General features: G+C 31.6%; 1 protein-coding gene and 2 long non-coding RNA genes across 3 annotated transcripts in view; 2 read left to right on the top strand and 1 right to left on the bottom strand.

Moving 5' to 3' along the window:
• Positions 1-3,809: 3,809 nt before the first annotated feature.
• On the top strand, positions 3,810-16,309 carry LOC127709982 (uncharacterized). Its single transcript, XR_007985885.1, has 2 exons — positions 3,810-4,267; positions 16,010-16,309. It is a non-coding gene; the product is annotated as an uncharacterized LOC127709982 (long non-coding RNA).
• Positions 10,473-12,799, bottom strand: LOC127709975 (uncharacterized). The gene is made up of 3 exons (XR_007985876.1): positions 12,714-12,799; positions 11,470-11,580; positions 10,473-10,590 (listed from the first exon to the last, which is right to left on the bottom strand). It is a non-coding gene; the product is annotated as an uncharacterized LOC127709975 (long non-coding RNA).
• Positions 16,310-18,850: 2,541 nt separating the features above from the next.
• LOC127709960 (uncharacterized) overlaps positions 18,851-26,380 on the top strand; it is a 33,698-nt gene continuing 26,168 nt past the window's right edge. Inside the window, exon 1 of the mRNA XM_052215665.1 lies at positions 18,851-20,657. Coding sequence (XP_052071625.1) covers positions 19,161-20,657 — 1,497 coding nt within the window. The 5' untranslated portion in view covers positions 18,851-19,160. The remainder of the gene's footprint in view (positions 20,658-26,380) is intronic.

The following is a 26,380-nucleotide window of genomic DNA, read 5'->3' as shown; positions in this document are numbered from 1 at the left end:
AACGGTGTACTTTTGAAACTTGATTTTTCTCAGATACTGATCATAATGTTGAACCATTTTTACAGACAGTTTTATTTTTCCGAAATTTGTCATTATAACTCATTAAATTTAGATTTTTTATTGACCTTACACGTGTCCTCTCGATAAGATTTCCTTCACAATCCTATACCAGGTCTTTCACGATCCAATTTGAACACCGTTACTTATTCTTTCACGATCATTTCTCTCGATGTACCGAATGACAGCCGTGCATTTATTGCCAGCACAAACCATTCTCTCGCAGGACATGCAACCTAACCAACCGTGGATATGTATTTTGTTAACATATATTACATCTTAATTCATGCTTTAACACCCAGTCTACCATAAAAACATGCAAAACAGTCCACAAGGGCGGGGGGGGGGGGGGTCATCAGATTTAATTGAAACTTTGTGTGCTTAAACAACATTATGAAAGAAGTCCATAAAACAAATATTTCAGCTGGTTCCCATGCCTTTCAGTTAGGAAATGCTGTAATGTACCGGGAACCAGTTTCCCCATGTTGGAGGCAGTATTTTTCTATGAAAATGACCAATTTCAACACCCTGAAACTTATGAATGCAGAAAACAACGAGATAAAGAACGATGATTTATTGAATAATAAAGTGTTGAAGCTTTATTACTTCATCAGTACTTGAATTTACGAGAAACAGTTTGTGGATTATTCCCAGGGAGATAACCCAGTAAAAAAAGATATTTTCAGAAAATCATAAAAAGTACGTATTTTTAAAATTATCTAGTCTTTGGTCCATTAAAAATATAAAGATAACTCCCTATGTTTTATCAATTGGAATACTTAATTATGCATTTTAGCTAGTAAACTTGCTGGGGTCTCATTGTAGTACATTCTAAAATTCTAATCTAAAAATGCCTAAATTTACATTTTCTCTCAATAAATCAATCATTTTAAGAAAGGTATTCTGTAGATAATTTTGGAAATGTAAGTGTTTCTTTTTCAAAAGCACTATAACATTTCACAAAATAAGTCAAAGTAACGATGACCATAGTTCAAATACAATTTATGATGCCATAAATATTGAATTTCTATGGTACAAAGGGAGATAATCCAGTAAAAATGCATTTTAAAAAATCTTAAAATCACATTTTTTTTAAACTTACCAGTTCTCTGTTCATTAAATTATAAACATATCTCTATTTGGTTATTTTAAGTGTCAGAGTTAAGAACGCATTTAAGCATATACGATTGGTTGACTCTTGTTTTAATTCTTTTTAGAATTCTCCTTTAATAATGTCCAAATTTACAATTTCTCTTACAGAATCAATAAATTTGAAATATCAATCTGTAGATAATTTTGGAAATATATAAATTTTACTTTTTAAAAACCTACGGAAGCGTATTAGGGCCATACTTTTTTATTTATTTATTTTTCAAATTGTCGACTTTAATCTTGGAATTTTCAGCTTTAATCTTGGAATTATCAACATTAATCTTGGAATTATCAACTTTAATCTTGGAATTTCCAACTTTAATCTTAGAATGATCAACTTTAATCTTGGAATTATCAACATTAATCTTGGAAATTCAAACTTTAATGTTGATAATTCCAAGATTAAAGTTGATAATTCCAAGATTAAAGTTGGAAATTCCAAGATTAAAGTTTAAAATTCCAAGATTAAAGTTGAATTTGTTTGGTAGTTGTGTGCTATGTTTGTCTAAAACAATGTACCTATTTTAATATAATATTAACTAATATTTGGTACCTTTATTTAGGTATAAAAATTGTTACCCGCCATGACATTTCCAGGCTTATGGAGGTAGAACGTCATTGTTAAAAATTTTAAACATGATAAATATCGAGATTCAATCGAATACGTATTTGTATAGAAGAGATAAACACTTCCCTTGGCTTCTTTTTTTGCGGACGCCGAACTATACATCATATATAAGAAAATTTTGAAGAAGTTTTACTGTATCGTTTGAAGTAAAAAATATTTGAATCTACATTTTAAATTGATACAAAAAAACAAAATTCTCTGCTCTATAGATTTTCTTTCATAAATGGAGTCTGAAATTTATCCATAATAAATGCACCGTATCAAATGCATATAAGATAACACCTACTTATAAACTGTTACGCGTCGCATACTATGTATAGAGACATGCATAATAAATCTAAATTAAAAGACAAATCTAAAGAAAGGAATTCTTAAAGCTTACTTTGACAAATTTTAAACTAACTTCATTTCAACAAGTTTAAATTACATGTTCTAAAATAGAGCTACAAAAAAATCAAAATTCTCTGCTCTATAGATCTTCATTCATAAATGGAGTCTGAAATATATCCATAATAAATGCACCGTATCAAATCATATGAGAACACCTACTTATACACTGTTAATCGTCGCATACTATGTATAGAGACATGCATTATAAATCTAAATTAAAAGACAATTTAAAAAAAGGACTTCTTATGGCTTACTTTGACAAATTTAAAATTACTTCATTTCAACAAGTTTAAATTACATGTTCTATAATAGAGCTAAGAATTGTTTGTATTGTAGTAAATTTAATTCTTTGAATTTTATTCAAATACGCTATTGAACATTACTAAGCGCCAATAAATACAATGATTTTGTATTTTACAAAATTAGTGCCTTCGATAAATAAAAGTCGTTATAGAACATTCTCATTTTCATACCGGTATTCGAAATGACTCGTTTCATTGCTATTACAACAAATATGTCATAATAACATGACAGAGAGTTTTGTTTCGAATATTCTAGATAAATATACAAAAAAGCAAATTTTAGACAATGTACCCTCTTTAGCCTGGAAGTGGCTAGTCACATATAGTTAACCACGTTTTTCTCACAATGACGTTCTACCTCCATAAATAAAGGCAACAGTAGTATACCGCTGTTCGAAACTCATAAATCGATAAAGATAAAAAAAAATCCGGGTTCATAAGTCTGGATATGTCATGACTAGTCACATATATGTAACAAAATATATACAAAGAATGACCTTTACTTGTGTACAATACCGTAAGCCACCCGAGAGTATCCTGTCCTATACTGGGCAGTTTACATACGAACACTCATAAAATGCAGTATCTGCTCCCCGGAGCACCTCAGTTTGTGTTTAAATATAGTTCCTCTGTTTGGTTACTGTATGTGTATTAAACGGCTTCCTTTGTATTTATTTGTTACTGTGCTATTTGTGTTGCTAACGGCATTCCATAGTTTTTAATTTCGAACGAGCGTCCTCCAGCTCAAGTTGTTTTACCAGTGTAAATGCATATTCCTTTTTATATGTATCCAAGATTGATAAAGATAGAATATCATTTCAATGTTAACAGTTTTATTTGTGGAACTGTTTATAAATATATTTGAATAAATAACGAATTATGACAATTCTAATACTTGCATACAGTACAATATATCATAGTGCATAGGAACTAAATTACGATCTAAATTCATATTTGTGGTGTCCGACGTGGTGGGAGATAGCTTACTCTACAAAAAGACGGCTACTTATATTCCATATTTATCCTTATGCTCACCTTAAGCTTATTTTTACTGCTTTGTTTACAATTTTAATGATAGTGAACTTTTTGAACTTGCCGCCATCAGAACTTTGGGCTATCTGCCATTACTGAATGCTCACGCGTTTATATACAAAAGTCATAAGTGTCACGTGACATACTAATCCAATAGTTACTTGTCCTTTCCTGGTAGCCGGAACTATACAAATTTCAGATAATGAAAAACATAATATACATATCACCTTGAGTTGTCCGAAGATTGTCCTTATACATAAAATATTAAAACAAAGCTATAGCATCTAAAATATCGATAAAGAAGCTTGAAATAAACAATCGGACACCACTGCGCGCGCATTGATTTAGCAGACGATCTGCGTAAGAACATACAAAGTAAATAACATATAACATAGTTCATTACAACCATCTAAATATTTACAATATATTTGTGTCCGGCAGGGTATAACCATAAAATATTAAATGTGTGGTATTAAAAATACAATATTAGATCAATTGTCCAGGGGACGAATTGGTATTAAGAGAGATAAAATCAACGTTTCATTCCCCACAAAATGGCAGACGGCAAAATCGCCGGTCAGTAAACAATATTGCAGTTAAAGTATTTCCCTATGTATACTAGGCATATCAGACGTTTAAATATGAATATTTGGTTACCAGAAATGATCCTTAATACGGGAATTACATGATATATAGCATGAAGAAGGTAACCCATGAGTAATTACATACATTCCCTGCCGTAACACTTGTACACAAAAAAAATGTAAACAGTGATAAACTCATTTCAAATTCCAGAGCTTTCACATAAAATCAGTTGCTTTACTGGATATATATCACCCTAGAACCAACATATGTACACACCTAACTTGTAAAACTATGTTTTGGCTAATGAAATGCCTCCCCCTGTAATTTATTGGCAAAAAGTGAAACTTTGGCCTGTGAAATCCATAAAAAATAGTAAATTAATGCCATATCTTTGATTACAAATGTAAAATTTTACGCTTGCTCGCTGCGAGCCAAGTTACTATGCGTAAGAACACAACGGTTAAGTTTAAAAGATAATATTTGGTAAAAACTTGAATTTTGACTTGTGATCATAGTAATAAGTATAGTGGATTACTGCCACAATTGTAAAAAATCATTATGAAATATTTGTCAATCTTGCCACAAATTAAGTATTTACTTATAAATTACACCGCACAATTTAATACCTATTTGTTTCAATATAACATTCCCCAGTACCTTACAATACTTTAATGTAAATATAAAGTCCCTGATTGATTCAAATACCACAATTGGCCATTAATATAAGATTTCCATAACATATTGATAAAAGATATGTAGAACATACCCCAAATCAATATAAAATTATGAAAGAACTATGCATATCAATATAGAATGTCATTAAAAAGTAGCGTCATAAATATAAAATCTCGCAAAATTATGGCCAATATTTTTGGCATATCCACGTATACCCATTAAAATAATGTAGCCGAGAATATAATTATAATTAGATTAAGTATACGGAGAAACACAATAAACTATGGACTAGAAGTAATATATCAGTCATTTTTAAGATAAAAGTTGATAATTCCAAGATTAAAGTTGGAATTTCAAAGTTAAATGTTGATAATTCCAAGATTTAAATTGGAAATTCCAAGATTAAAGTTGATAATTCCAAGATTTAAGTTGGAAATTCCAAGATTAAAGTTGATAATTCCATGATTAATGCTGATAATTCCAAGATTAAAGATGATAATTCCAAGATTAAAGTTGATAATCCCAAGATAAAAGTTGATAATTCCAAGATTAAAGCTGATAATTCCAAGATTAAAGTTGATAATTCAAAGATTAATGTCGACAATTTGAAAAAAAATAAATAAAAAAGGATGGTCCTAATACACTTCCGTAAAAACCATTATTATACTTAACAATGTAAGTTAAACTAACAATGAAGATAATACAATTACAATAAATGAAGCCATAAATATTGATTTTCTATTGTACAAAAGGAGATAATTCAGTAAAAAATGCATTTTCTAAAATCTTTAAAAAGTATCTATTTTTTCTTCAAATTAAGCATTCTGCTCTTGATACACTTCAAATTAAGCATTCTGCTCTTGATACATTATAAGTGTTTCGATATTTCTTTTCTTTTCATAAAGTAAAATATAAAACAAAGCATACCAAGGTGTCATAAGTGAATGTTTAGACCAAAAAACTGATTGTGATTTTTTTCTATGATTCTGTTAAAAAATGTCAAAATTTGCAATTTCTGAAAAAAATAAAAAAAAATCAATCTGTATATCCATGTAGCACACATGTAAACCTTTATAGAAATATTTAAAACATTAAAAAATGCATTGTACTTTACAAGATTTCCTGTCTTTTTGTTGACCTTTTTAGGAAGTATCCAAAAAATGTCCAAAATGCCCTTTTTAGACCGGTCAGACCCAAAATATAGCTATACTCAAGCAAAAATATTTTGTCATGTTACGAAGCTTGCTATAAAAATCAACTCAAATATCTGCTAACCATAACCATATCTAGCATATTCAGAGTAACAAAATTTTGACATTTTTGTGGATTTTTTGGGAAATTAAGCCCTTTCCAATAGATGGCGCTGCAAAATCTAAAATATGCCTTAAATCAAATTTTAAAGCTAGAATTTTTTTCTCTTGACTATCAAAACATATGTGCAAAATTTCATTACATTTGGTTGACATGTCATGTGGACCCACTTATAAGCCTTTTGCATGGTTCTATCAAAGACTGGGTGTTAAATCAAATTGCCCAGTGATAATATAAGTAATTAGATATGTCTATTGATTATATATACAATGTACATGCAACCCAGTTAAATAATAAAACTATACGATATTACTCTCCGAAATTGAAGTATTTCAGAATACTTTCCAAGAATCTTGATATGAAACCTCAAAGTATTATATGACAAAAACCATTTGATTCCTTATAAGAGTTGTTACACAACAATGACGATTTTTTTTACTAATCTTTAAGTTTTGGCCTTTTATCCCTTAAATTATAATAGAAAGATAGAAACTGTAAACAGCAAATATTATCAGCAATATAAAAGCTACAAAAATGCCAAATGGCGGGAAACATTAGATTAATTCTTATAGCAGTTATTGCCCTGAAATCACGATTTTTTACTTATTTTCTTTTTTTCCAATTTAGCACAATTATCTCGCAAACTGTAACAGATAACAGCAATAGGAGATCTACAAAAAATGTTATATGATCAAAACCATTGGATGACTCCTAATACGAGCCATTGTTCTTAAATGATTTTTGGCTAATTTTTGAGTTTTTGACAATTATCTCGAAAACAATAATTGGAAGACAACATCTGTAAACAGCAGAAATAATAGAAATAGAATATCTATAAAATGTGTGTAAGACCAAAACCATTGGACGACTCCTTATATGAATTATTGCCCTCATTTTTGAGTTTTGCCTTTTATCTCTAAAACAACAATTATGGGTGGAAAGAAACTAAACATATAAAAATGATCAGCATTACAAGATATGATTTTGACAGGTGATCGAAAGCCTTTTGATACACACTAAATTGCCAAATGACAATAAAGAGAGATACGTCATCATAACATGTTTGGCTTTAGTAATCACGTAATGAAAATATCAGTCTACATGTTCATAAATTTTATTACCAATCCAGTAGTCAAAACTGTTGTGTTGATATGAAATATCATTGATATATATATATATATATATATAAGTCTGAAAATTAAACCCAACAGTGTTAGAGGTTGCACTTTGTAAATACAGCTGTTTCTCAAACCACGCCTCTTTTGGGGAGATATATAATATTCATAGATATGTTAATTTGTTACCGTACTGGTTCCCATTTATGATCTCTGTGTTTCATTTCATAGAGACATCACTTGGGAATGTAACCAGTATAGAAAAACATGGTAGCGCCTAAATTTTAATTCTTAGGAGGTCCAAAAATGGAGGTAAGGGTAGTATAGAATTTTAGTATAAGTTTAAACTCTTAGAAGTTCAGGGCATATAAATGTTGAAAATATGCCGCACAGCCCTATATTTTGACCTTTGAATAAAATAGTAGTGCATATAAACTTTCCGTTCTAGGATATTATTTTTCACGAAACTTCATAGTAAAAGTGTCACAGTTTTAGCCGCAAAGGGAGTTCCTATGGGAAATTGCATTGTCTATATTTACAGAATTGCAACCTATATAGGGTTAAAAATTAGAACATACACAATTTCACAAAATCTTGTTTATCTCAGAGATTTTGAAGAATTTAACTCAATTATGAAGTTTTATAAATATTTCATGAAGATTGAGAAAATCCTGGGCCTTAACTATGATGAGTCAGCATAAATTCACAGTTTACAGTATGCATTGTTTACTTAAAGCCCTGAATTAAAAATAAATTCATAATATATGCCTATTTTTAATTTAAATTGTTTAGAAGTGCTTATATTTACTCTTCGCAGTCATTGCAACTCATATATCCTTCTTAAATATTTTTGGTGGGGTGTTTTGTCCTGTCGATAACCCAAAAGTAAGCCATAACACTTAAATGTGCTTTTTTGTGACTGCGGCATAAAAAGTACAAGCTAGAATTACAAAAAGACCTCAATAAAACTTAAAATAGTGTGTTCTATCCTGAATATGTACCAAATATTCCACATTGCTAGAAACAGGGAAAAAATTTAGGAAATGTGAGGCCACAGGGGCAAAAAACAGAGAAAAATGCCTCCCCCTGGGTCATAAAACAGATAATTTAACTTCTAAATGCTATGATTTTATTATTTTAAAGGTCTTTTGTAAAGAAAACAATAACTGTGCTAGGAAGTTATGCAAAAATAAGATGTAAGCAGTCATTTCTATCAAACTTTTAGTGAATTTATGCACCAGACTGATATCTTCTTAAATACAACTTTTGCAAATATGGCTTTGTTTAAACACTTCTAGTTCATATATTAACTAACTTATGTTAGATATATGGTTAGGGATGATACTGTTGTAACATGAATTCTAAACTGACCATTTGAGGCAGAAATTGTGAACTTTCATTGACAAATAGGCATACAGTAAGATGTGGACTGGAGACACAGGCAGGATTGGATACTTTGTATAATCTTGAATGTTGGAATGATTAACTACTAAACATTACATCTAAAGTATTTTAAAATGCTTTCAATTTGTTATCAGAATAGTTTCAAACAGGTTTTAGACAGTTCATGTCAGAAAACATGCACATAGGGTAAGCTGGCAATGATTAAAGTCTTGTTTTCAAATTCTTTAAAAAATTGAAACAGGGGTAGTGGTATAAAATGTACTGTAAAAGGAAACTAGAGTATATGCAGTGATTTCTTTAAGGCTATAATTCTGATAAATAAGTATTGTTGTGAGAAAAAGTGTTTTTAGAGAGTTTTCTATTTGAATAAATGTTTGTATAGGTTGCACTTTGTAAATACAGCTGTTTCTCAAACCACGCCTCTTTTGGGGAGATATATAATATTCATAGATATGTTAATTTGTTAACGTACTGGTTCCCATTTTTGATCTCTGTGTTTCATTTCATAGAGACATCACTTGGGAATGTAACCAGTATAGAAAAACATGGTAGCGCCTAAATTTTAATTCTTAGGAGGTCCAAAAATGGAGGTAAGGGTAGTATAGAATTTTAGTATAAGTTTAAACTCTTAGAAGTTCAGGGCATACCCAGCAAACACAAAAACATCTTTAAAATGTTTTTAAAATGTTGTGTCTAATGTCATGAAAATATCACAAAAAAACGTCAGAAAAACATTAAATGTATGGTAGAATATATATCGCTAAAACGTTTTCTAATATATTTTCTAAAATATTTGCAAAATATAATTAAAATGTTGTAAAGAAATATCATGATAATGTGAAAAACAATGGCGTATAAAACATTTTGATAATCTTTTAAAAAATATTTTCTAGAAATATTTTCTGAACGTTTGAAAAACATCATGAACCTCAAATAATGTTATAAAAATGTTTTTTGGATGTTTTCTTGCAAGTGAGACTGTGCCTAAAAAATGTTTTCAAAATGTTTTAAGAAGATGTTTTTGGTTGATATCTAGATCATATCAATCTAAAAATTTCTGTACTTTTGATTGAGTTTCCTGCTTATTTAAATAACAAATCATTAGTTAAATTAATTCTATATACAAACAAGAATAAATCAGTTGTTTTGCTAAGCATATGAAATTCAATTCAAAGTCTCTAAAAACAAGAAGTATCTACAAATTTTGACACATCCAAAATGGCAGACACAACTCATCATGATCAAGCCACTTACCAAATATGAAGTCATTCTGTTCATCAGCATTACTAATTAAAGTAATGAAAAATTTGAGAATATTCAACATTTTGAAATACAATGTATAAGCAAACAGGAAACAGGTGCCAGATACAAAAATGTTCTCACATCACAGTTCATCACTATCAAGCAGCTCATTAAATATGAACTCATCTTTATCAGCAGTTTTGGGAAAAACAGTGATGAAAATATTTGTTGGACAAAAACACAACAAATATAGGTGGACAGACGACAGACAGTGCAAGAAAGCCCACATTCCAACCATAATGGTATAATGTTTAGTTTTTCACTCTCAACTTTTATTACCTATCTTATACACATCATGCATATGTCAACCTGAACATGCATGACATATATGCCATTGGACATTAAGCAAACATTATACAAATTTTTAAGTTCAAGTTACATTGACTAAAACTTGTGTCCCAAATTCAGATTTTTCAATACAACTTCTCTTTCTAAACTAAAACACTACACTTCTAATAGGGTTACATCTTAAGTCAATAATCATTGATAGTTGGCTGAAGAGATGAGAACAAAACACCATTTTACATCAACTATTTGATTTATTTAAGAATACATTGAAAAAGTCAATCAATTGTCTTATTCAAAATCACTTGGAATGTCTTGTAGTGTCATATCTTTTTCTTGCTGTGCCATGCTTCTGTAAAAAAAATTAATCTTACATTCGTATATAAACTTCTTGCACATTCCTTTATTATAGAACGATTCACGTTGCCTGAAGGATATACATCACCTCCCCTTTAAAGTTTTGAAACAAATAACGATGATAGTCTGTCGGAAGGGGACGATAAATGGCTGACCGTGTTAAGAGAGAGCAATGTGCCACGCTGAACTTCATTTAGTTATTAAAAAAAAACATATAAAAAACTTTAGACTAGATATGTGTCCAGTCAAGAGTCTTATTTCATTATAGTATACTTGTTGATTGTTGTCTATCATATTTTTTTTCTTTTATTGTTTTGTATAAATCAGGCTGTTGTTTTTCTTGGTTTTTTTTAGTTTTCATTAAATGCATTGTATCATGTAGGGGCCTTTAAAAGCCCTGCTACATAATGTCATTAAACATCTTATTGTCCTTTTTAAGTGTTAAACTCTGTAGAGTGACATAGTTTATAACTTGTCATTTGTATCTAAGGGCATATGATACAGTCCTAGAAGATACTATACATTGTAGGCACATAATAACTTATCGAAGTGTTACGCATTGTTTTCGCAATGATGATAATAATATAACTTAACTTCCGAGAAACACACACTTAAATGAGTTGTTTATATATGTATTTGAAATACTTCAAAGGAAAGCATATTTGTTGTTTATGAAAGCACACTGTTGGACTAAAAGATTGATTTAAATAAACAACTTGTTTCTATTTTGTCACAAAAAAAATAATTTACTAGTATTCAAATATCCAGATATCTTTTCTGTATTGTATGCCCTTAATCTTGAATGTAATGCATTGTTTATGCTAAATATTTGAATTAAATATGGAATAACAGTAATTCTGTATGAAAATCTTACTTCAAAAAAAAAATTCTCCTGAAAGGTTGTAGACATTCCAAAGAACCTGTGCCACTTCCAAATTGTAAACCTGCATATTGAACTTGTCCTTTGTGGCTTTTCTTTTAGCTCCTGTTAAAAAATAAAAGATACATTGTATGTACATTGTGTGTATGAAGCAATAAATATAATTTTAAGCAACAGTTTATATTATTTTGCTTGTACTGACGTCTTACATAGTCTTTGTAATGTTCATTAAGCTGTTAAGGGAAATTTAATTTACTGTTTTGCAAATACATACATACACTGATTTTACTAGAAAAAAAAAATCTCCATATTCAAATGGTGCTTATATTAGTGTTATTGTAACTTGTTTGTGTGCCTCGGAAACAAGGTATTGAGTCATGCTTGTTGCAATAGTTGTTGTTGGTTTAAGTCTGTCAAATTTCTTTTTCATAATGTGTATTTAATGTAGGCAGTTAGTTGTTTTGTTTCAATTGTGTTGAGAAAAATTTAACATTTGTTTGTCAAGGCTTCAAAGTGGACTATATGGCATTGGTTTTCTCAGTTTTGAAAGCCGTACAGTGACCTATAATTTCTTTTATCCAAGTCATTTAAATTCTGGTGGATAGCTGTCTCATACACCTTATCGCTATTTCAGTATTTGGAAATCTGTCCCGCTTGAACTTTTTACGTCAGCATACGTCATACAATAATACACCTTATCACTTTTCCATTGTGGCATCAGATATTTTTTATGATGACGTCAAAATTTTAAGGGAACTCGTGACAGTTGTGTGATGTCCAGTAATAGCGGACAAATAGCAATAAGGTGTATTACCTTCAATTGTGATGTCAAATATTATTATATGACGGCAACTTTTTAAGGGAACTTTTGTGATGTCCATGGCCAGTAATGGTGGACAAATAGCAATAAGGTGTATTGGCAATCAAACACACAAGCCACATATCCTGATATTTTTTTTATATTAAAGAACAAATTCATAATTGTTGTACGTAGATGCTTGAACAGTGGCGGATTTAGGGGCCCCGACCCCCCTTATGGAGCTACTTATAAGATAAATGTATAGACTATTTACAAGTATCACTCCAAACGTTTGCTTGCCTTGGGCAGGGGCCCCCCTTTTTTCAAAACATTGATCCGCACCTCCAGAAAGTTCAAACAGATGTAATTTGTTTCCGATTATGATTGAACACACACAATGAATGCACAAATTTCATCTTAACAGATTAATCATTCTTACCAAGTGAGTATATATCGCGTAACAAACAATTTTCTTGGCTCTCTTTGTTGATATCCTGCCATCGTTTCGAAATTCAAATTTAAAAATCATTTCCGGTGATAAAACAAAAGTCGATTCCGGAAAAGGTCGGTTTTCCGTCAGGCATATAAACGATACAAAAATTGAACTTCGTACAGTTACAGTTTTCATTTCTTAATTTCTAAAATATACACGAACGAAATGAATAAACATTAAAGAAAGGTGATTGTTTATTAATACATTATTGCTTAATTTAATGTTGACTCTTTTGAATTTTAATATAAGAAGGAATAAAATCTGACTTCAAGGAGCTTCAAGATATCAATTAAGGATTTCAACCATAGTATCTTGCTTGTCATGATATTGATGAAATGTAGTACTATATCTTATCCTGAAAAAAAACCGAGCTAATTCCACAATACGTTGTTTGTGTGGTTTTGAATAAAGTTTAAATAAAATGTTATTTTTATATCCGTAAAATGTTGAATAAAATATCAGTAAGACTATTAAGTAATGTGTATGTCAGAATATTTTATAGAAAACATTAAGCTGATATTTTTCAGATGTTTTATGTAAAACATTTTAATTTTACATTATAAAACATTTTATGCAAATAGCAAAACTATATTTTCTGTAAAACATTTTTTTGTAGGATGTTTTTTGGATATTTGGAAAATATTTACTTTAAATGTTGTTAAAATATAAAATACCAATTGAAGAAAATATTATTTTTTTATATTATAAAATATCTACGGGATATTTTAGAACAATGTTTGAGAACATGAATAAAAGATATTAGCAAATAATATTTTGTTAATGTTGTAAAAACATTTTACTTAAATGTTAGAAATAAAACATTTCAAAAACAATAAAATAAACATTTTTCTTATGTTTAAATGATATCTTATTGAAATATTTTGTGAGAGACGTCCATATGACATTTAAAAAATGTTTTTAAAATGTTGTGTGTTTGCTGGGTATAAATGTTGAAAATATGCCGCACAGCCCTATATTTTGACCTTTGAATAAAATAGTAGTGCATATAAACTTTCCGTTCTAGGATATTATTTTTCACGAAACTTCATAGTAAAAGTGTCACAGTTTTAGCCGCAAAGGGAGTTCCTATGGGAAATTGCATTGTCTATATTTACAGAATTGCAACCTATAATTAGATTTTTATGCTGACAAATTTTTGTCCCTCAACGGGATTGAACTCCCCGAGGGTATCACCAGCCCAGAAGTCAGCACTTTTGTGTTGACATGAAATATCATATTCTAATTTTCTGTTAAAGTACTGTTTATAAAAGATTAAATTACTCGTGATTTCTAACACCCAGCCATAGAATGGCATATGTGTATTTGGCACAACTTTTCGGAATTTTCGTTTTTTTATGCTCTTCTATATTGTATTTTATTTGTCCTTCCAACTGTTTGAATAGAGTGACTCAGATAAGTCTTATGTAGACGAAAAGCGCGTCTGCCGTACTAAATCATAAGCCTGGTTATTTATATGAGGTTTATTATATATAAATATACTAAATAAATAAATGATTTGGGAAATACGTTAAAGGTACAAAAAAAACATGAGATTTCCGAATGCAATTAGGTTCTATCCGGGCACTCTGGTTCAAAACCTTGGTTCCATCCGGGTCTTTTGGTTCTGAACCTTGGTTCTATCCGGGTTCTTTGGTTCGAAACCATGGTAACTGGTTCAACAACCGGGTTGTTTGGATAAAGCAACCCAACTTATTGGTTCTACCCGGGTTCTTTTCTAATGTTTCCGTTGAACTTTGAGAAGATATCCGCAAGTATCCGAATAAAAAGATAAAGTGGGTCATTAAACATTTCAGCATCGCCGGAAAATGAAGCTGTAAGGTAATTATCTTCTAATTTTAATTATTTTGATTAGGAAACTGGACAAAAATAAAGCATCGTATATTTTTTTTAAAATAAACCGAAATATACAGTATATCGAACATCCTTTTTATTTAAATCAGTCGTTCCGTTTTCATTTATTTTCCACTACTCATCCCTTATTTCCGTCAATATTTCTAGAAGTTTTAAAAACGCCTAAATAGGACATGTCGTTCAATTGGCCAACGATATGTGCATCTAGCCACTTGACGACTTGCATATATATTTGATTGAACATTTATTGTCAAGTTCGACTGAATTTTATTTGATTGGCTTTGTAATAATGTCAGATTTGATAGAAATACATGTGCAGTATATGTAACAAATCGTTTTGTTCAAAACAGAATGTAAAAAGACATATAAAGAGAAAGTGATGAACAATTTAAGTTTGTAAGCTTTAATCAGTTGACCTAAAATAAGCTTTAAAATATTACAAAAATGTATATGTAGAATATATTTGTAAAATTTGACACTCCTTGTGAAGGGCATGCATATAATCATTTGCCCAAAATAAAGAAATCAAAATTAAGATTGAATATTTTTATAATAAAATTGTGTGTGGGTTGATGCCAGTGCTGGTGGAGGTTTAACCATGGGTATCACCAGCACAGTAGTCAGAACTCCTACGTTGGCGCCGTAGCGGAAGGGGCATAAAGTGTTACCCTTGTCCGTCCGTCCCGAACGTCCTAATAAATGGGTTCCGTTCTCCTAACGTTAGTTTGCCTCAACCAAATATAATAAAACTTATACACAATGCTTATTACCACAAAACACAAAATCAAATTCGAAATTGGGTGGCGTCACTTTTACCGTTCATGAGTTATCATGCCCCTGTATAAACATAGAAAATGCTGAATTTTTCGTTTCCGTTCTCTAACATCAGTTTGCCTCCATCAAATGTTATAAACCTTATACGCAATGCTTAATACCCCAAAACACAGATCAAGTTCGATATTAGGTGGCGTCACTTTTACTGTTCATGAGTTATTAGATGTAAGAAGATGTGGTACGAGTAGCAATGCTAAAACTCTCCATCCAAGTCACAATTTGTAAAAAGTAAACAATTATAGTTCAAAGTACGGCCTTCAACACGGAGCCTTAAAATAGAAAAAAATGCTTAATCTGTTGTTTCCGTTCTCTAACCTTAGTTTGCCTCAACCAAATGTTATGAAACTTAAACACATGCTTATAATCACAAAATGGTCAAAACTACGCGAATCCTGCATCTATATGTGGAAGATGACTCATGTATATTTACAAGCGGGGGCATCTGTGGCCCATAGACACATTCTACATTTATTTAAACATTCTTTTCTTCCTTTGTATTCTACTTATAATAGAAGTAATTTGCATATTTTTTTCAGGATCTCAATGCAGTTTGGTAACAGACAGTGATATTTCAAGTTACATGTGACCAGTATAACAAAATATTTAACTGGATTGAGCTCTCTGTCTGAGTGTACTTTTAAGGTTCTTTGCACTGAGTTCAGTTTATTGATATGCGTATACGTTCTGTTTGAATTTTTAAGATTTAAGAACAGACCATCCATATCTACATGTCCATGAAATGAAATGTAAGGTAAAATGATTGAAACATTTTGCATTATCTATCACAATTGTCAACACATGGTACTACTGAAGCAATAAATGTTTTCTTTAATTTTTCACGAAGATTAAAGGATTTTATTTTCATATGAACCTAACATTCTTAAAAATTGAGAATGGAAATGGGGAATGTGTCAAAGAGACAGTAACCCGACAAAAGAGCACAAAGCAGTCGAAGGCCACCAATAGGTCTTCAACAAAGCGAGAAAATCCCTTACCCAGAGGCGGGCTACAGATGGCCCCTAAACAAAATATGTACTAGTTCAAACTCCAAAACATAAAAATGAACTTACGATTAAAAACATACAAGACTAACAAAAACCAGAGACTCCTGACTTGGAACAGGCGCACAAATGCGGCGGGGTTAAACATGTGTTATCTGCTTTTGGGTCGGGTTGTTGTCTCTTTAACATATTCCCCATTTCCATTCTCAATTTTATTTGTGATATATCAACCCTCCCCCTATACGTCTAGCCAATGTAGAAGAAACAAACACACAGCAATACGCACAGTAGAACTCGGTTTAAAAGAAGTTCGAGTCCAATGTCATGCAGAATAGGTAACAAAAGAAACTTAGCAAAATGACAATGATGCACAAATTAACAAGGGACTACTAGCAGTTACTGACATGCCAGCTCCAGACCTTAATTAAACTGATTGAAAGAGTATGTCTTCATTATATGAAAATCCAGGACAATCCCTTCCGTTAGGAGTTAGTATCATTCCATCACAAAATATATGAGAACATAACTGGTCTTTATCTGCCAGACAGCCAATACAAGAAAGCATAATTAAATACATACAAAATGCTTATTGCAATACATGTATGATGTCAGGTTTATAAACCTGTACTGCCTACTTTAGAGTACCAAGTACAAATTGTCATTAATTTATAGATAATATTTATGTAAAAGGACGAGACTCACAAGACCTAACTGACTTCTAGAATTGAATTGCGTTATTTACTTATTTACTAAGTCCAAATTTTCGGTAAGGACAACACTGCTATATTTTTATACCATGATGTGAAAACTACATGCTTCTGTTTTCATCTACATTTTCCATTAAGATTCATTTATAACTTTATTAAAAAAAAAAAATATTTTGACATAATTGATCATGCAACAAATACTATAGTCATGGTATTAAGTTTGTATTCTTCATATTTCTTTTCTCTCTCGTAGAAATCTATAATCATTGAACAATCAATTGAATTTATTAATTGATTAAAAAAATAAAATTATATTTGAAAAAAAATCTTTTAGATAATTTCAACCAAAGCATGGGAGTCTAGGGGCATGTGAAAAGTTTCTAAAAAACACAATAAAATTTTAGTTTATGCTCCTTCTATGTATAAATTCACCTTGATCTAAAAACAGCCTGATACAAATTTTTAGTTTGTAGCCAATCCAAATTCAAGATTGCCAACACAACTAGACACAGTTTAAAATAAAACTATGAGATATACATAAACAAAGCTTTTCCTCATAAGATGTCTCGCATATCTAAACACAATGTATCTGGGATGATCCTACATGAGTTTTTGCTATTTTGAATACCACGCTAGTACTGAAATAAGATATGACTACAACAGTGGAACATAAAGCCATACTAGAAACATACAGCTTCTCAAAACTAGATCGCACAATAACATCCAAATTGTGCGCCTAGGATATTCCTCTACTTATTTTATGTTCTGGTGTGTTCTGATGTGTATTCCAAAAGAAACATTGTCATTAGTGTGCAATAGTAGTTCACCTTTGCTGTATTTGACAAAACATTTCCGAGTTACGGGTCCTCAATGCTCTTCATCTTGGTAATTTATTTGGCATATTTCCATTTTGATTTGAGTAATTTCAAGATGAAAAGCGCGTGAGACGCGCAAAATTATAAGCATGGTGCCTAATGAGGTATTTTTTTTTTGTTTTTTAACAATGCAGTCTTTTTGGTATTCCATACAAATACAAAAAAATTGTAGCTTTTCCAAATCTTTAACATTACGTTTAACAGCTGCTCAAATTTTCCTTGACAAATAAACATTTAAAGTTGAAAAAGATAGAATCTGTTATTCATTAACTCTTTTAAATAAAAAAAATCGTTAAATTAATAATCCTAGACAATATGGACAAACTTGCATATTTTAAGTATTTTCCTTTCTAAACATAAACATAGTAAAATGATGGCCATTCGAGTAAAAATCTGTTTCTGGTTTATTCTTTGATGAACTATTTAGATTGGACCTGGTTATTTGAGGAAACTATCTGATAAACAATAATATAAGTTGGAGATAACCTTAAAATTGTTGACTTTCATAAATCTTGAACAAAAATGAAATCAATTATATAAGATCCATAAAGCAACGGAAATCAACTGTGTATATTTATATAAACGATAATACTTGTTTAGTAAATAAAATAAATTGTAAATCGTGATAATAAAATAACAAAATAAAATAATTGTAATCAACAAATTAATTGTTTTTTACGCAAGAGAGGCCTCTTTTGTAATTTGAGAATTGATACCAACTTGTTTGAATTGTAAAGGCATAGGGAAATAGAATTGAAGCATTACTGAATCACAAAATTGAATAAGGTTTTGATCAGGACGTATTTAAAATAGTTTTACCTAATTTATTTACTTGATTCGCATACTTGCAGTATAATATTTAAAACGACAGTCTCGAAGTAATTAGATAAGAGATATGCGTTATTGCTGTGTAAGTTCTGTAAAACGATAACAACATAATTTACAAATACCTGGACTGAAAATTATTATTGTGTTTAAATTGTCTTAGAAAACTTCTCGTAATGGTAAACAGATCTGACGACCACACTATCGCAAGTATTTACAATAGTTTAACTTATATGTTTGGATAGATAAGCACATTTTACAATAGTACTAGATTTCAAAATGGCCCTCTCGAGGTCATTAGAAAAAGGACAGACTCTAGTTCTCTGCCAGTTCTGTGAAAATGATAGCAAGATTACAAACAAATGCCTGGACTGCAAACTATTACTGTGTGCGAAATGTTCTAATAAACTTCACGCAATGGTAAAAGGAGCTGGCGACCACACTATCGTAAATATAAGAAGTTTGGGGCCCCAACATTCTGTAGAATTAAAGGATTTTAGAAGTATAAAATGTAAGCAACATCCAACTCAAACAGCCTGCTTATTCTGTAGCACATGCGAGCAAGCAGCATGTCCGACCTGTGTTACAAAAGTGCACAAGAAACACAATATAATAGAATTTCAGGATATATATCAACTTAAAATTGAACGACTGCACTGTGGGCAAGGGAAAGTAGATAACGACTACAAGGAATTAGCAAAGAGAGGCAAAAATTTAGATCACATCAAAATAGAGGAAAACTCAAGACTTTCAAACATACGAGAAAGCATCCGTGACCGCGCAATACTTATAAAAAGTGAAGTTGATGAATGTGTATGTAAGCTTATTTCTGAAGTTGATGCAGAGAATACAAAATTTGACAGGACATTTCAAAACGAACAAAATCAAATTGAGAACATTAAGACAAATCTGAATGCTCAAAGACAAAAGGCACAAGATATGGCAGACTCGAGTGATATGGTTGAGTTCTTTGCTAAGATAGTTGATGTCACCAAATCGATAGAGGAATGTTTACCGCCAACCTATTCAATTACAAGAGAACTTCACTTTCTTCCAGGCTTAGAGTTTCACCCAAGTGTTGTAGGCGTACTTCAACACGAGAACGAAAATCTTGAATATAAACTGAAGATGGAAATAAACAAGAAATATGTTTCTGAAGAAGATGTTGTACAGTTTCTTACCGCAGGTTCTGACAATTCATTGTGGTATAGTAATAATATAGATCAAAATGTGATGAAAAGAGTAAAACCTGGTGAAAAAGGCCTTGAAATTGTATCAAGAGTAAATTTGATGGTTTATGGTATTGTTTGCATTCCTGGTTATGGCCTGCTGCTATCAACCGACGAAGAGACGCTCAAAATCATCATAGAAAACAGCGACGAGATGCTTGATTCTCGTTTTACAGTAAGCCCACTAGAACCAAAATGCATCCATTTAACTAAGGATAATAAGTTAGCCATCGGCGCAAAAGGTAAAGGACCGCTATATCCAGCATCCGGGCAACGAGTAGTCATACTCATGGACATGGAGGGAAACATATCTTCTACATTTGAGTTCAACAAAAAAGGGAAACGATTGTTCACACATCCGTGGGGAATATCGAGTACGACCAATGGAAATATTTTCATTCTGGACAGAAGATTGGTTGTTTTAAAACAAGACGACGGAAGCGTTATAGATATATACAATGGCCGGAAAGGACAAGATTTCGTTCCAAGAGCAATAGTGGCAACGGAAGCTGACAACATTATTATAACGGACTGTGATGATCCTGATGTATCACTTCATATCTTCAACAATTCTGGAAAGCTACTTACATATTACGATACTAGAGACATTGGGATAGACCTTCCATTTTCAATGACTTTTTCTTCGATGGGACATTTTTACATTGGAGGAACAATATTACGTACAAGTAATAAAAAAGCCAAACTGTTTGAAATCAATTTTAATGAAATGTAACATTGCTTAAATACATTCCTTATGACATTGAAAAAGTTGATGTTACGTTATTTTTCCAATATTGAAACCAGACTATATGAGTATTGGAACCATGCACGTACAGTCCGGACCATATCGCATTTGAAAACATTTGAACTGAAACGTTTTATTGATAATGAATTATACCAATATAGAAATAAAGACAAATACACTAGACATCATACAAGTCCACCGATAAAGAAAACGAGAGAGAGAGAGAGAGAGAGATATTTATACCTGGTGTTGATCCAGGAAGGTAGTAGTTGCCCTCTCCTCTCAAAATGAATTAATCTCTGATCTGCACATGTTTACCCGATCATATAAGTGACATGAACACTATTCTAAGCCAAATATAGATACTGTAATAAATAAATAGTTGAGTTACTATATCATAAAAATTATATAGAGCAAGAATGTTAAACTTAAACTGATTGATTGATTGTTGTTACCTTACGTCACATTAGGAGAAAAGGATATATCGCAGGAAAAAAATATAGGAAAGAACCTTCAATTAAAGTGTGTTGTTTATTATATAAAGATGAAAATTGTAATTATATCAGTAAATTGAAAGTAAACTTCAGAAAAGTTTTAAATATATAGACTTATCTCAATATTTACATTTAGTTAAATTCAACATTTTGCTAGATGAAGATTTTGTGGACGAAGAGAGTTATTTCATGTTATTGTTTTCCTTATTTGCTTTTTTTTTATAAGCTGTCAGCTTGTAGTTAATTTTGATTTATTAATTAATTGATGGTTGCTGCTTACCTGCTATTTAAATCCAATTAGGCAAATTTTAACGTGATATATCGCAAAGTCCACAGAAAGAATTACCTGTAGTTTTTCACATGCATCTTTGTTCTGTGGTATCTGGAGTGAATCATTCAAATCTCCCTATTTTTATATTGGTTGCAGGGATTGTCGCTTGTGCTGTGTGGATGCATTAGAATGTATCCCCGTTCTTTTGGTGTATGCCCTTCTATTTTACAGTTTAAATTGGTTGTTTAGCTCTAATTTTCTTTTATCACATTTATTTTATTATCATATATTATTTTTGCTCCATTCAGTGGTTTTACAAAGAAGTCTTTTGTTTTCTGTCGGGCACTTGATGGCAGTTTTTATTAGTTTTTTTTTAACTGCACTACCTACTACGTGTACCTTTTTCATAGTTGTGATCTTAATTAAATTTTTTCGGTTTTTCTTTTTCAATTTTCTTAATTTTTACAAGTCTACTTTTATGATAATTCATGATATTTAGGAATGGAAAAAAAACCCAACTAAATGCTCCTCAAAATCACAAAAATCCACGAGCTTTAAAATTGGCATTCCAAAAAAAAATTCGTTCGTCTTAAATAAAAATATATCGTCCATATTTAGCACTTTCAACAACTGTGTGGAAGGAGACAAGGACTCTGAAACTAGATATTAAACGGAAATGCACAACGATATAAAAAATATGTCAGAAAATGACAAACCTGCTCCAGATTAAAACTTATAGAACTGTTTTGTCATTTGTGAACGGGGAGAAAGGTGGGGCCTGAGGGGGGGGGGGGGGGGACGGGCTTTTCCCTTTTTTGTTATATATGAGTTTACTTGAAGAAATTAAAGTCTTTTTGCTCTTATAGATCTGCTGAGTGGTTAGTATTGTCATTCGCCGACATTGTCACATGGTCTGTCATCAACCAATCAAAAGGCCAGGAAGATTCTCCAGTAAATATTAATAACTGCATGGTTATATCAAAGTGATGTTCTTATCCAAGAAGTAAATTATAATTATTTATATCTACTTTGCAAGAATCATGATATAACACCTCAAAGTTTTACCTGCGTCATCAAGGTCGAAAGCAACTCTAGTAACCGATCGACTCCCTCCGTCCGTTCGAAAGACCTTGGGTAGAAACCTTCGTGAAAGGGAATGATTCAATATTTGGTCTGCAGTTTGATAATATTGAATTGTAGCGAGTAAGCAACTTTTACATCCTCTATGCAGCCATTTCCTGTTTGCCGATCGTTTGATAATTTTCACGACGGGTGCCACATGCGGAACAGTATCTGTTACCCTTTCAGGAGTCCCCGAGATCACCCCCGGTTTCGGTTGGGTACGTGTTGCTCCGTCTTTAGTTGTCTATGTTGTGTTTTGTTCACTTTTGTTTGTCTTTTCGTCGTTTGCCGTTTTTTTTGCAATCGTCAGTTTGTTTTCGACTTGTGAGTTTTAATATCCCTTTGGTATCTTTCTCCTCTCTTTTACAACACTCATTGTACAAGGAAACGTTTCGTAAAACTTCTCTTGGCTCCTATCAAAGAGAATGATTTAATATTTGGTCTGCAGCTTCATAATGTTGAGTTTTAGTGATTAAGCAATTTGTACATCCAATGTCCATCCACTTCCTGTTTGCTGATAGTTTGATATGTTATAGCACTCATTGTACAAGGAAAATTTTCGTAAAACCTTTCTTGTCTCCTATTGAAGGGAATGATTAACATTTTGTCTACAGTTTCATAGTGTTGAGTTGTAGTGAGTAAGCAATTTTTACATCCACTGTACAGCTAGTTTGTGTTTGTCGACAGTTTGAAATTGTAAATAACTATTTGTACAAGGGAAATTTTCGTCAAACTTTACTGAAGGGATTATTTAAAATTTTTGTCTACAGCTTGATTATATTCAGTTGTAACAAGTAAGCAAATCAAATCACGAGTTTTAAATTATTTTTGTTGCTAATTTAGCCCAATTTTTTTCCCAAATATATTAAATGTAGGTAGAAACTGTAAACAACAACATTTGATCAGCAACAGTAAAATTCTTATATGAGAAAAAAAAAACAACATTGGATAAGAGCCATTGCTTATAAGAGCCATTGCCCTTAATTGACGAATTTTGACATATTCTAGTTTTTGCTTTTTATCTCAAAAACTATTTATTATAGATGGGTAGAAATTGTAATCATAAAACAATGCTCAGCATTACACGATATGTTTTTGACCGGTAAGCCTCTTGTTACACACAAAAATGCCAAAAAGACCCTATGTAGAGATACTTGATCATGACAAGATTGGCTGTAGTAATACCAATATAAAAATACCAGTCTTCACGTTTATAAATCATAGTAAATAAACTATATTGTAAATCGTGGTGATAAGAATAAAAATATAAAATGATTGATTTCAATAGATTTCATTTTATTTCATTTACCTAATAGGGGCCTCACTCTTTGTTATCTAAGTATTATGTCTATTTAGTTGAATTATAAAGAAAACATTGAATAGATTTGGAACAACAATGAATAGGGTATGATTAGGGAGTGTAGCTTAACTTCCTGGTTGGATTCGAACACTTCAATTGGTTGTGATACTATTCAAAACAATATTTCTATGAAAGGTATACGCTAGTCCTGTGTTAGTTCTCTAAAACGATAACAACATTATCTCCAAATACTTGGAATGAAATTATTATTGTGTTTAAATTTACTTATGAAACTTTTCGTAATGGAAAACGGATCTGACGACCACACCATCGCAAACATTTACCATGCATAGTTTAACTTATGTGCTTGGATAGATAATCACATTTCATAATAATACTAGATTTCAAAATGGCCCTCTCGAGGTCATTAGAAAAAGGACAGACTCTAGTTCTCTGCCGATTCTGTGAAAATAATAGCAAAATTACAAAAAAATACCTGGAATACAAACCTTTATTGTGTGCAAATTGTTCTAATAAACTTCACGTAATGGCAAAAAGAGCTCATGACCACACTATCGTAAATATAAGAAGTTTGGGGCCCCAGCAGTCTTTAGAATTGAAGGATTTTAGAAGTATAAACTGTAAGCATCATCCGACTCAAACAGCTTGCTTATTCTGTAGCACACATGAACAAGCATCATGTCCGACCTGTGTTACAAGAGTACACAAGAAACACTATATAGTAGGACGTATATCAACTTCAAGTTGAACAACTGCACTGTGGACAAGGGAAAGCAGAAAACGACAACAAGGAATTAGCAAGGTGAGGCAAAAATTTAGATCACATCATAAGAGAGGAAAACTCAAGACTTTCAAACATACGAGAAAACATCCGTGACCGCGCAATACTTATTAAAAGTGAAGTTGATGAATGTGCATGGAAGCTTGTTTCTGAAGTTGATGAAGAGATTACGAAATTTGACAGGACAACTCAAAACGAACAAAGTGAAATTGATTACATTAAGACAAATTTGAATGCTCAAAGACAAAAGGCATAAGATATGACAGACTCGAGTGATATGGTTGAGTTCTTTGCCGAGATATTTGATGTCACCAAATCGATAGAGAATTGTTAACCGCCAACCTATTCCATTGCAAGAGAACTCCCCAGTTTCTTCCAGGTTTAGAGTTTCACCCAAGTGTTGTAGGCGGACTTCAACACGAGAACGAAAATCGCATTCTTTGATCTCGATTGATATTTGTCTCATTAGCAATCATACCTCATCCCTTATCTTTTATCTAGTAAGGTTATTTTTATCTAGTTAGTTAATGTTGTATTCTAGTAAGAACAAAATTTAAACAAAGATTAGTAATAGTTCAAGCGAGTAAAATGACGAGTCCTTGTTGTAAATATTTAATGATATAGGACCCTTGATGACTACGTCCATAATTGTCTATCACACCTCTAGCAAAATTTATTATCAGAATTTGACAAGATTTTAGCTTTAGCTTAAGGTCAACATTACGTTAACAAAGTTGAAAGATGAGTTTGCTTGTAAATTTGTGTAGGAATGAGAGAAATTTGGCCAAATAATTGCTCTTGCTGATTTATTCCTCATCAGTTATACATTATCTCTGCTTCAGTAATTACTGTCTGTAATGCTTCAATGGAGTTCCAAAATGATTCAGGCTTGTAAATTTTTGTAGTAGGAGTTATGTCCTTTATTATGTTATTTTGTTTTGACTCTGTGTAACATCAGAACACAGTTTTTTTCTTTGAATCATTGTGACCATTGATCGATGGCTGTTTATTGTCCAGTGGCAAGTTTCGTGTATATTCAGGACGAAAAGTAAAACATGTTAAATAGGTATGCATACCAACCCTGCTTTGTAATAGACAGACACTCTGAGCCGCCGTATTTTTAACTCGAAAGTTTGCAAGTGTAACAGACTGCAGAATGACATGATACCCTAACCAGACACATTAGATTCTGGGCCGACCAATCTTTGCTCCCAAGTGCACTGTGCTTTGAAGAGAAGGTGCAACTACCAATCTTGAAGTCATTGGTTTGGAATCGAACTCACGATCTTTCGCACTCAATGCGATGATGCTACCGCGAGACGTCACTATCGAGGCGGTCTCTACCAAGCAGACTTTATTTGTATGAATACGTGAGAGATTACCTTATCTGTATTTGGCAAAACCTTTAGGAAATTTGGGTCTTGAATGCTGCTAGAATAAAACATTATACAGCTTTGGTTCATTCCTACAGCTACCAACCATGCAATTTAGGTCAAGCTTTGTTATCATTGTTACTGCAATTATTGTTACAGAACC

Source organism: Mytilus californianus, unplaced genomic scaffold (genome assembly GCF_021869535.1).
Source record: "Mytilus californianus isolate M0D057914Y unplaced genomic scaffold, xbMytCali1.0.p SCAF_7, whole genome shotgun sequence".
NCBI lineage: Eukaryota > Metazoa > Mollusca > Bivalvia > Mytilida > Mytilidae > Mytilus > Mytilus californianus.
The sequence above is the reverse complement of the archived record's forward strand: the minus strand, read 5'-3'. Positions and strand labels throughout refer to the sequence as shown.